The 12521-nt window shown below is 36.2% G+C and overlaps 2 protein-coding genes across 3 annotated transcripts in view; one reads left to right on the top strand and one right to left on the bottom strand.

The window, feature by feature from the left end:
• Positions 1-12521, bottom strand: part of LOC137388848 (RWD domain-containing protein 4-like) — a 145026-nt gene that overhangs the window by 49260 nt on the left and 83245 nt on the right. The gene's annotated exons all lie outside the window — the stretch shown is intronic.
• The window catches only part of LOC137386896 (replication factor C subunit 2-like), a 37798-nt gene that overhangs the window by 20111 nt on the left and 5166 nt on the right, over positions 1-12521 (top strand). For both annotated transcript variants that reach the window (XM_068073098.1, XM_068073099.1), the window contains exon 6: positions 2560-2820. In XM_068073098.1, the coding sequence (XP_067929199.1) occupies positions 2560-2820 (261 nt within the window). The remainder of the gene's footprint in view (positions 1-2559; positions 2821-12521) is intronic.

The following is a 12521-nucleotide window of genomic DNA, read 5'->3' as shown; positions in this document are numbered from 1 at the left end:
GAATAACGCCTAAATAAAACTGTAAAGTAGTGAGCATCTATATTTGATGCGGGGTCTTCGGTAAAACCCGAAATGTTTGTCATAAACTAGTACTACGATAAGTTTTATATTGAGCTTTGTATTGGCCTTTCAATTCACGTGAGAACATACGTGACAAGACGATAACCAGAAATAAAGAGATTCCAATCTATGGCCGCTTTTCATTTTTGAGCTTTTAAGAGCTTGTTATCACATTTCCACATATTTGGCACTTACAACACAACAGAGTAAGACATGGTGAATCTTTTGATACCAGATAACTGTAATGTGAATTTTGTTGCAAGTCAACCTTTAAATGTTAACTGACAGCATTTTAGAATTGCATCTATTTATATATACCAATGTAATCATGATGGTTAATTTGTCAGCAATGATTTTTCATGTTAGAAGAATAAAAATCCAGATGCAAGAATGGATGCAAGCTCCAAGCTGTGACAAGGTCATTTTTTCAACCAAAGATAGATGTATGATATATGATGTCAGTGCCGACGATTAGCCAATATATGAACACAAAACAAAGTGATTCTGTTGGCCACCATTCTAATACATTTACTCGTGTAGTCACTGCGCTGCGTGTTGCAGTTACCAAAAATAGAAAATAAATATAACACAAGGTCAAAGCAGATTCCATAAATTCTGAGAAAGTCTTCATCATATTTAGGCATCCCGCGTTAACTTTCGACTGGTGGTTATAGAATTACACCAGTGGGCTTGTGCGTAGATCACGTGGAGGTAAGCTAGCAAGAAATCCTTCACACAAACAGCAAATCAAAAAAATTGTTCCTCAAATTTAGCTATTTTCAAAAGTCATGTTTAAGATCTGTTAACGCACGCTTTGTTTTTACGATCGAGGATTTTGAATGGTCAATTTTAGATAATTTAGTTCAAAAAATGAGTTATTTTAATATCATTGTATAGGGTTTCCGGGCGATATTTTGCAACGATCAGGAATCTTCTGTTCATTGTTGTGACATAAAATGTTAATAAAACCTGGTATTTGGTTAAAATTCCACAAAAATTTTATTCAAACACCAACCTTCAATGTTAGCTGTTACTGTTAACGCAATAAAGTTGGTGCTCTCAGTTAACCTTGAAAGGAAGTGTGTTTCAAGAACTTTACACAACCGTTTCAAATTTTAAAATCAAATTACCATGGTTGCCTCCCTGGCTCCGCTATAAATAGTGGTGGGCTCGGATGCTGCAGGCTAAGCATTTTCACTGTTATCTATGCAACACCTGATAACACTAGTCAACACTTGTTATATTTGTAGCTGATAATTTAAAAAAGATCCAATTTTATATTTTCAGCTAAGGTAAAAGTTAGAGATTGTGTAAGCATTGTTTTATAATATACAAGTTTGATGAGAATATAACAAAAATTTAAGTTTGCTGGTTTTTGTACTTTTGTCATAGCGATGTATTATTGCTCGTAGTGATGGGCAAAGAGCTAATGCTATAACCTGTAGCTTATTCTAAAAGAGTTTATTAAACTATAAACTCGCGTGTTGGTCAAAGGGTCAAGGGTAGCCAAAATCAAAAATCTGTTTCAAATTAGACTCAGTTTCGTATTTGGCGTTTTACTCAAATCTTGTCTGCTCCAAAAACCGATAGTTCGTTTCCATTTTTTCTTTTCTCTGATTACCTGAGATAATCATTGGCTTAAGACCGGATGTTTAGTTATCTTCTTTGGCTTCTTTTTGGCCACATGTTTTTTCTGCCGGATGAAGCGTACACTCCAGATTCTGTGTTGTTAATACACCAGGTAGTCATTAAATAAAGTGGGGCTGTTAACAGTTGAGCATTACTCATGCAGTCAAGGCTGATTTGACAATTGCTTATGGTTTGTTTGCTGGTTCATTCAGCACTCCTCTGTGATGCAACAAATAACACCTCTGGAGAAAACAGCTTAATTGGCAGCTTATTTTGTTCTTGGTGAAATTTCAGGAAATCCAGGTAGCCTTATTTGGAACAAAGGACTATTGCATCAGAGCCTGATTTATTGAAGTTGGCAGTCAATACTCATCCATGGTCTTTTCCTAGCTTATAAGTCCACTGCTGTTAATCCTAATTGCATGTTCCTTGCAACGGCGTTGTTGGTACAAAGAGGTACAGATCTGTGTGGAAACGAACATCATAGTGGATTTAGGTAAACTTCTCACAGCGCAGAACAATAGACGCTGCGTTAATCTCGTATCACCTAATGACTCACTAGCCAAAGGTTACACTGTCGTCATAGGGATGCGTTACTCACCAACCTTTGCAAAACTCTTTGGTTTCCTTTTCAGCTGATTGACCAAGACTGATGCTCAGGGAATTCTCATTTCCAAGATTTTATTGTCCTGTTGAGTGAAAGCAGCTTCATTGACGTGTTTGGTCAAAAACTCTATTCTATTGTTTCCCTGTTAGTCACATTCCCAAGACTGTGCCAGCTTATATCATAACTACCGGAGCCTGTGGTTTGTAGGGCTGTAGTTCTGTAGGGTTGCTGTTATCAATGACATTCCTTTTTATGCTTTTCAGGGTCTGAACAATCTGCAGTCGACATTTCAAGGCTTCCAGAATGTCACCTCCGAGAATGTCTTCAAGGTATGCGATGAACCTCATCCTCTTCTCATCAAAGATATGCTCGACCACTGCATTGCCAAAGACTTTGATAAAGCTTACGCCATCATCAGCCAACTATGGGGACTCGGTTACGCCGCTGAAGACATCATTGGCATTATATTCAGGATAACTAAAATTCATGAGATGCCAGAGTATTTGAGACTCGAGTTTATACAGGTTGGTTTCCTTGACCGCACCGCGAATGTCTTTCTGGTTATGAGCCTAAAAATAATATTCCTATCTCAACTTGCACCACCTGCTCTTTGTCGTTATGTTTACTATATGAAAGTTTAGTTTAGCGCTCCGTTTATCACACACTGTATAAATGATCCTTTCTGTAGCAAAGGCTCGCTTGCATTAGTGCTTTTTTACATTGAAATTTAATTGGTCTTTATGAAAATATTTCTTTCTGTCCACAACTGTACAAGCCGACTCTTTCTGTCCACAACTGTACAAGTCGACTCTTTCTGTCCACGACTGTACAAGCCAACTCTCTCTGTCCACGACCGTACAAGCTGACTCTTAAGAAATTGGGCCGACAGTCCTTTATTTATTGTTTCAGTTTACCTGGTTTTTCCAGAAAAAGCAAGTTTTCACACCTAAATAGATTTAAATAGTTATTTATTATCTCTGTTTATATGGTAATATGTATTTTTTCATTCCGTCGAAGTATATATTAATTTGTTGCATCTATATGTAGATGAATTATTTTCATTTGTTACACTTACATACTTACACTATGTACAGTTAGTTGTTACATCTGTAAATGGGTATTGTATAGTTATTTTTTACACTTTAAGTCGATAGGTTATTTACTTTTTCATTTATAAGTAGATTATATAATTTGGAGTCTGACACTGGCTAAAATCTATGAAATTCATTAGAATCTTACCAAAGCAGTTTTGAATAATTGATGTTGGCGCATACAGAGTTCCCAGCATAGCTCATGAACATTAAAGTCATTTGCTAATAAATTTCTGGTGCAGTAAATTAATTATTTTAAAGTAATAGAATTTTTAAGGCAGTGCACATTTGCTAACTATATGTGTCTTTCGAAGTAACAGTAATTCTATTGTGGGAACTTTATGTATTCTAGCAGTAATCGTGTCTCAGAAGTACATGTTAAATACGCCTACCTGTTCCTTGACCTTGGCCACTGGAATGCCTGGGAAAATTACATGAGATTATATTCAAAAATACAAACACATCAATATATATATATATATATATATATATATACTGCAAGTATACATATTCATCTATAGTATATAGTTTGGGTGTATATATACTTGAGGTATATCTACATATATATACAGTGAAACTCGGATAAATCGCCCTCGGATATATCGAACACATGGTTAACTCGAATGGATTTGCTTGTTCCGTTCCCACACAATGATAAATGGCATTAGATAACTCGACCGAAACTCCATTAACTCGAACAGTTTTTTGCCAAACGGCTACCGAGACGGTTGTTACTATCGCTTTAGAATATCACTTTATTCCAAGCCATAGAAATAAACATCGACTTTTAGTAGTTCTTAGGCCTCGTTATTACCAACATCGGCAAACATTTTCATTAACGAGTTTTCTAAAGGTTTGCAAAAATCAAATTTTACCAAACATCCGTTTAGCGATAAGCCCTCCGAAAGCAAGAAAAGCGAGGTAAAATTTGGATAACTTTAAAGTAATATCGGCAAAATTGATAATGGGTTTTTAATAGTAAAGCAGTTTTGTAATAACTGACTTACTGCAAAATTGATCTTGCTTAAAACGCTCGGTAGAAAAATACGTATGTATTTTTTCTGAGCGGTTTAACCGCGATCAAGTTTTGCCAATTTTAATCTGAGAACATCCTGGCAGTCACATCACCTAAAGCAACAAACAAATCTCAAGTGATAGAAAAATATCTAGAGGCTACTTTCTGATTAAAAATATTTAAAACTTCACACGAGAGACCCTTTAACTTGCAACAAGCAATCTATGCTTTTGATTGATATATAGTTTGTATATGTACATGTATCTACTGATAAATACATGCACTTAAGACTGTCCTGATAACTTGAACGCTCTAATAACTCGAACACTCTTGCTCGGTCCCTTGAAGTTTGAGTTATCCGTGTTTCACTGTATATACATGCAGTGGTACCTTAAAATATGAGTCTAATTCATGACTCAAGGTTGGAATCCAAAAACACTCCTTTTCGTAATAATTGTCTCCCGTTTAAATTAAAAGGAATAAACTTACTCCGTTCCAACCCTTTAAAACTCTCCTAACTCCCCCTCTCTCTTATAACAATTCCTATCACTATTATACGTCTATGTACTCACAGTACAGTATATTTGAATGTGAAGCGCACTTGTAACTATCATCTGAAATAGTACAAATAAGTCACTAATACAATCTAAAATAAATAATGTATTCTTACGTACTATGCTTGCTGACGAATGGTGGAGGAGGAAAGACCGAAGGCAAGAGTAATTGACGATAACAAATTTAGGCATAGGCCTAACGGCTCTCTATACGCTATGCGCTATATTTGCAATTTATAAAATAAAGTTATAGTTGCACTTCATTATCATAACTCATAAATGAGCTTGTTGATAAAACCAAAACGGAACAGTACTTTCCTTTTTGACCAGATCATCGACATCGGAGCTTTAACTCATGATCAGTATCCAAATAGAAATCTTATCCAAGAAGCTTTGCATTTGCCTGCTCTTTAGGATATTACAGAAATGCAACCGGCAAGTATCATTGACAAGTATCACAGGTCAACCATCATATGGGCCAGCGCCCAGGGCTGATACTCCCCCCTAAAAGGCCCATTAGGTTCGGCCCAAAATCACGTTTTAGGGGGTTTTCAGACCATGGGGCACTGTCAGTGAATTTGCTACTTTAGGGGGTGTTTCCACAAGCAAGCCAGTAAAAGGGCCCATGCTCATTAAGGTTTTATTCAGCCAAAGTAATACCAAGAAATTGCACCGAAATTCCAGTCTTCATTTTAAAGCAGATTGCTGCTGCTTGCGTGCTAACAGGAAAGGAAGGGAAAAGAGACAGTCGACACTGCATCATCTTAGCAACCCTTTAGCAATATATTCAGAATGAATGATATTTATTTCATTGATATTCATTATGTTTTTCTTTGTAAATGAAAATGATGATCTGATGGTTGTTTGGAATCAGTTTTATTAACCCTTTTGCAGGCATAGCGACATTTTGTCGTTTTGCGATACTGACGTTAGTGGGCAGAGCAATTATTATGTCGCCACACGAACGGTTTATATAAATTGATTTATGGTTAGCTAATTGCCTTTTTTGTTTAATTTTTTTACCAACAGTCAACTACAATATGTTTGTCTCTGTTAGCAACAAAAAAATAAGTCGTTTGCAGAAGAAAAAACGATCGTTTTTGCAATACTAAACAAATGAAAAATCCAAAATAAAAACGTATTTAAATAAAGTTGAAAATTTTGTTCGTAGCTTTTTTTTCTTTATTAATGCATGAATCATATTGGATGTTTAGCGGGGCGTGGAACCTGGGCGCCCTCTAGGGAACTCCCAGTGTTTAGGGGGTGTATTTCAAATTGATCAACCAGGTGATTGGGGGTACAATATCCAAATTCAAATTGACAAAACCAGGTGATTGGGGGTACAATATCCAAATTCAAATTGACAAAACCAGGTGATTGGGGGTACAATGTCCAAGTCTGGGCCTATCCAGGTGGGTGTTTTTTTCATAGTATCAGCCCTGGGGGCCAGCGTTGCAGGCACAAAGACTTTTCTATATATTAGATCAATTGTAGAGTACAATTAACAAATGATGCTCATAAACATAAATCAATCGAGAAAGATACAGCTTTATCTTTCTAATGTCTATGTAACGTAGAGGGTAAATTCTGAACCTCCGTGCGAGTCAAGCTGGCGTTTTGAAATTGGCTCAATTTTAAAACAAATTTTCAGCTCAAGTTCAGTCTTGGATTGCAAAAAAATTGTACCTTCGGTGGTCCCTATCTCAGGGTACCATTGTATATACATGTGTGTATACATGTACATGTATCTCTTCCCTTTAGAATGAATTAAAATGAAAGGTTGAGGTAGTTCTTAATTTGAGATTTTCTGTAAAAAGGAAACATTTGTATCATGATTTGCCTTTTCTTTAGCCTCAGTCGCCTGTTTTGTTCATCTCTGAGTCTACCATTTACCATCATTAAAGCCATCAGTGCTTATGATGATGTACAGATCACCTTCAGATGTTTTACTTCATAATTCTTCATTGCTTCGCTCATTTGCTGAAACGTAGTTTGTTCTATTTCTGTCATCGTTTTTCAATCTAGGTTACCAAATAGTAATAGCTTTTGTCAATAAACGACGACTCAAGCGTGTCAGCATTATCTCTTATCCGTAGAGGGATGTTATACATGTTCCCTCGGTGTGTTTTAAAGCATTGTGTTGTTGAAGGCGAGACATACATGCAGCTTGTTGAAGTTGTGGTTTAAGTTGATAAACACAAAAGTGAGTCCCAACTATAATAAGGAATAAACGCTATCTCATCGTGGTTTGTCTCCAATAACGGTTAAATGTCACCCAATTGTCAACTTTTAATTGTGAATATCTTGTTTTTTAATTTTCTTTTTTTATGAAGCCTTGCAACATAGTTAGATTCCTTACATTGAGATTAATAATTGCTTTTATTGACAAGTTTAATCAGTTATTTGGTGTAAGGAATAGCACTGAAGCTCTTGTATCCACTGCAGTCATATTATATAAATAACTTATCAAAGTCTGAACATTATTGCTCTGTGTCACCACCCAGTGACTGCCAACTCTATAACTTTCCATCACCCAGTGGCTCTATAACCTTCCATCACCCAGTGACTGTCAACTCTATAACCTTCCATCACCCAGTGACTCTATAACCTTCCATCACCCAGTGACTGTCAACACTATTTAACCTTCCATCACCCAGTGACTTTCAACTCTATAACCCTAATATGGAGGTCTTGGTGAAGGTTTCATACAGTTTCTTGTTAAGATTTAGGTATCACAGCTAAACTACCTCAGATCTTGATAAGGTTTCAGAACATATCCATGTGCTGAGATATGAAATGATCCGTGGTAGTTTTAACTGGAATTGTCTCGCCTTCAGTTTTCTTATCGCTGCTGTTGCTTATTCACCATTTTACGGTCTTTATAACGCCTCTGACACATGTTACTGTATCGTTCATTTGGTCTTGCCAACATCGCAGTAATACTATGATGTTGTACGCTATGAGTTGATACAATGGCAGTACAAGTTGGTCGTACCATTTATCGTTGTCACAGCGTAGAGAGAGAGCTTCCGGGTGATATGCTGAGCTGCTTGGAAAACATTCTCATGTTTTCTAAACTCCCACCAGTCCATTTTAGGTATTAAAAGATTGAAAGCTAAATCTAGGTAAGAACATTACCGTAGATTTTGACCAGACAACTAAACTAATTTAGTCTCTAATGCTGGCCAAGCTCTGCTAATGAGCTTGTAAAAAACTACCACAGCTCTGGTATTGCAGATAATGCTAACATATGCAGTTACATGTTATTATACAAAGCTTATACCAATAACAAACCACAGACTGATTTATAAAATCCAAAGTAACTCGAAGGGATTAAACAAATTAGTGATGAGTTAACCAAGGAAATCTACCTCAGCCATAAAAGATCGTTACAATAGAGTGTTTTTAAGTTTTCTACAAAACCAACTTACTAGATTCTTTTAGCAGCCACATGTTTAGTATATATGTTCTGGTATCACTGTCAGGAGGACCTTAGGCTATCTCTTTATCTTACCTTGTTGGCTAATTCCGTTATCATTGACCACATTTTTCTTATTTTTTCAAGTGATTGCAAGATACATAATTGTTTTTGCAACTAAAGTTGAAAAAGTTGAGCTTTGAAAGTAACTAAATCAACCAGTCTACCACCAGTGAGAATAGGACCACCATAGTTAGTACCCAGCTTACATAGTCCCTAAAGGTACGGCCACATGTAACGATTTTTTCGTTCATTCTGACCGAAATCATGAAATGAACGAAAAACACAGAATTATTCAGCCGAATATCACAGAATCGTCTGAGCTGTGCATGCAAACTGAATTCGTCAACGAAACGCTTTTAATTGGCTAAACAAATTATTAGCAAGCACGATTCTAGCAGCTTTTACAATTTATTTAGTTCGAGACACATAACGCGACACGCAATAAATTACTAACGCGATTCGCCATAGTAAATATGATGCAACGGACTTGATTGCGCTAAAGATGGCAACTTTTTCTACAACACAACTTTTGCTGCTAAAAAGAAATTGTTATTATTTAAAAAAAAACGATTTGTAGCCATAGTGTCCGAACGATAAAGAATCAACAATAGCGCGATCTAGGCAGTTGCATCGTATGTACTATGTAGAAGTGCGCTGGTACTTTTACTGTGTCTCTTGGACTATAGAAATTATTAAAGTTGCTAGAACTGTGCTCGCTAATAATATGTTTAGCCAATTAAAAGCGTTTCATCGACGATTTCGGTGTGCATGCACAGCTCAGACAATTCTGTGAATTTCGGCCGAATAATTTTTTATTTTTCGTTAATTTTGTGATTTTGGTCAAAATGAACGAAAAAATCGTTACGTGTGGCCGTACCTTTAGACATCGACACCGACAACCTTTATATTATAATGTTGTTATCTATAGCAGTGTTTATGGTAGTCTCAAAGTTTGTAAACGTTATACACGTAGGTGGAAAGTTGTTAAACTTTTGCTTGTGTAAGCAAAGTTTTCAAGCGTTGTCATTTTTTGTTTATTGAGTTATTTGGTCAGTTTTTTGTGTTTTACTAAATATATAATTTATTTAAAACACATCTGTGTAAAAGTAGCATTATAATGGATCAAGGAGTTCTTTCGTAAATTTCCAAGGGTATAGCTTATCAAATTATGAAATCTTCGTTCATTAGTGATTTCAAAAATTGTGCGTCTATTTTGTGCAATAGCTGAGCTAATATCTGTACGCAAATAATCTCAAGGTTGAAAAATTATTGAATCCATCATAAAAAATATTTATAGCGGATATGACTGAATATTGTCCCCCCCCCCCCCCCCAACCTCCCCACATAGCTGGCACAGCTAGTCAAGGCTTCGACCACACAATACTAGTGATTACAGCAAATCGGGTCTACAGCTGTGATACCTTGAGTTCTTTGCACTTAATATACAGCGTCTTCACATGCTACCAGTGCGTGCGAGTGGGACCAATGCATGCGTGCGCTACCAATGTGTTCATGTGCTACCAATGTATGCGTGTGCTAAAAAGTTTTTATGAACCTTGTAAAGGGCCAGTGAGTGAGCATTTCATATGTAACTAATATATATGCTTCTAAATCCACAGTTCATTCACAGACCTCCGCAAAAGTGAACCCCTTTGCATCACAGATTGCCAAATTGTTTGTTACTTTTATTTCTTTATCGTTCATATCCTTGATCAATGGGTCAGCGATAAAAGCACCGCTTAGTTACACCTTCGGCAGCTTCTCACGATCAGAGCTGAAAGCTTCATCAGTCTTCCAGGGCAGGGGTGAAGATGATGCACTTAGATTAAATAGTTACTCTATATTATTAACATGGGACAAGATAATAAATAATGACAGACCGAAAGGATGTGCAATTGACATATTTAAGTCGCGTGTCGACCTTTGAAGGTTATTTAAAGGTTATTGTTATCTCAGTTTCTTAGTTATTACTGGATTATTTAAAGATCTTATCATCTAGGTGCTTATTGTGTATCATTCATATTTTATCAACTGACAGCGCGTCGTGATAATATATTACTTTGTTTCATATGATGTATGACAAGTTTTCTTATAAACCGCATAGCAACTTTTCATCTAAAAATAAAAGGAAACATATTTTTGTATTTGTTGCTCGTGTAGCATTTAATATGCCGGTTCAAAGTACTCACAACAATAATATGTTCGTTTCTAATCATAGTTCAAAAATTGTCATTTAAAATTTTCTGTCATGTGGCTTTTTTCAGATGGATTATTTTTCGCAAAAGTATAAATTACTAAACATTCATGTACTGATCTTGTTCATGTGTGCCGCTATAGCTGCACTACATTATAGGGTCTACATGGCAATAGGGTACAGTTTCACTAAGATTTACCAAGGCACCAAATTGCTTTAGCTATGATAACCTTGGTCCCTTGAGATTAGTATGGTGACATGAAGTAACTTTCAAGGTTGACGCCACTGCAAGGAAATGTGGCCGTAAAATGCACTGCCACTGTTATTCTCTCAAAGTTCTTTTGTATGAGAGGGAGGAGCATTGTTAAAACTGTCTCAAGCATTTTGACAAGAAATTTTTGTTGCGATTTATAAGTTACAATTACATATTCTCATAGGTTCCTTTTGTGACTACTAAGTCTTAGCTCTAGTTTAAACTTCGCCTTAACTCAGGGTTAACGCAAGATTTGTTAGATGAAAAACTTTCCAATGGTTCATCGTTTGAAATTCATAAATGTTCAATTGACAAACATAACTTACATTTTCATTCCATACAGACATACGTACTAGTGTCCCGATCTAACTTTGAGATGTGAAAAAAATTCCATGAAAGTTTTTGCTTTGAGATACAGGAGGTGCTCCTACAACATAAATAATCCGTTACAGGAACATTATAGGGATTTTATACATGTAAATACAAATACATGTAAATTGCCTAATCCAGTCCAAGATTTTTCCAAACTCACCCCTTTGGGCATACAAAAAGGAAAAACTTGATTGGCTTTTTTAATTTGTGAGCTGTACCGTAACTGTAGCATTTTTAGTTGGCAACCACAACTTTTCCCCTTTTTCTGCTCAATCTCACTGGTTTTATAGACCATGATTGCGGTAATAAGTTGATGGAGAGCGTACATCTTCAACGTTCATTTACAACTATTTGTTTTTTTTTCTAAACCTCAAAGTGTATTCTGCAAAGTAAAACTAATAACAAATATTTTATACGTCAACAAAAGAGCAAAACAACAAAATATTTGACAAAAAAGCGATCCCACTTGTTTGTCATCTATCTCTATCCAGGGGTCAAGGTTGGAACAAAAGAAAACTTGACGATACTCCAACTCGTGACATCCGGATTGTTGGACCAACGCTGTAACATCTGCACCTATTAACAATAGCTACCCTATTCTCTGTTTTGTCGACACATCTGACAATCTATCACGACGTACTAGAATGTTGCAAAAGTTGTATGCATATGTAAGAGCTATAACGCTATACGCACGTCGGTTTTTCGCAAGTGTGGCGAGATAGATTACCGTTCAAGTTGAATTTGAAAACTCGCCCGATTTGACACATTACGTTATATGAAATTTTTTACGTAGTACGAAGCAAAAACTTTACATAAATTCTTAACGTTATTTGGAATTTATGTTATAGGAGCATTTATTGTACGATACAAATTTTAGATACGAGCCTACAGCATGGTTCTCGGTGCGGCTGTGAACTGGCCGAATATGCGAGGGGCCAATTATGAATTATGCGAGAGGTCGCTTATGGGAACAGCATCACTCGGTCTTTCTCACCGAATCAATTTTAAAAAGGTCAAGGTAAAAGTGAGTTAAAAAGTGAGCCACAAAGAGCCAAACCTAAGAAAAAAAGTAAATTAAAATTAAATAACAGTGTAAAATAAGATTAAAACTGATTTTTAACGTCTCTATAGTGAGCTAAGTTGATGTAAGTTAAATTTTATGCCATGTTACTTGGTGCCACAAACGTATAGCGAACCAAACGTATAGCGAACCAAACGTATAGCGAACCAAACGTATAGCGAACAAACATATAGCGAACCAAACG

The sequence above is a fragment of the Watersipora subatra genome, chromosome 2, assembly GCF_963576615.1.
Source record: "Watersipora subatra chromosome 2, tzWatSuba1.1, whole genome shotgun sequence".
In the NCBI taxonomy this organism is placed as follows: domain Eukaryota; kingdom Metazoa; phylum Bryozoa; class Gymnolaemata; order Cheilostomatida; family Watersiporidae; genus Watersipora; species Watersipora subatra.
This window is presented reverse-complemented; position numbering and strand designations above follow the sequence as displayed.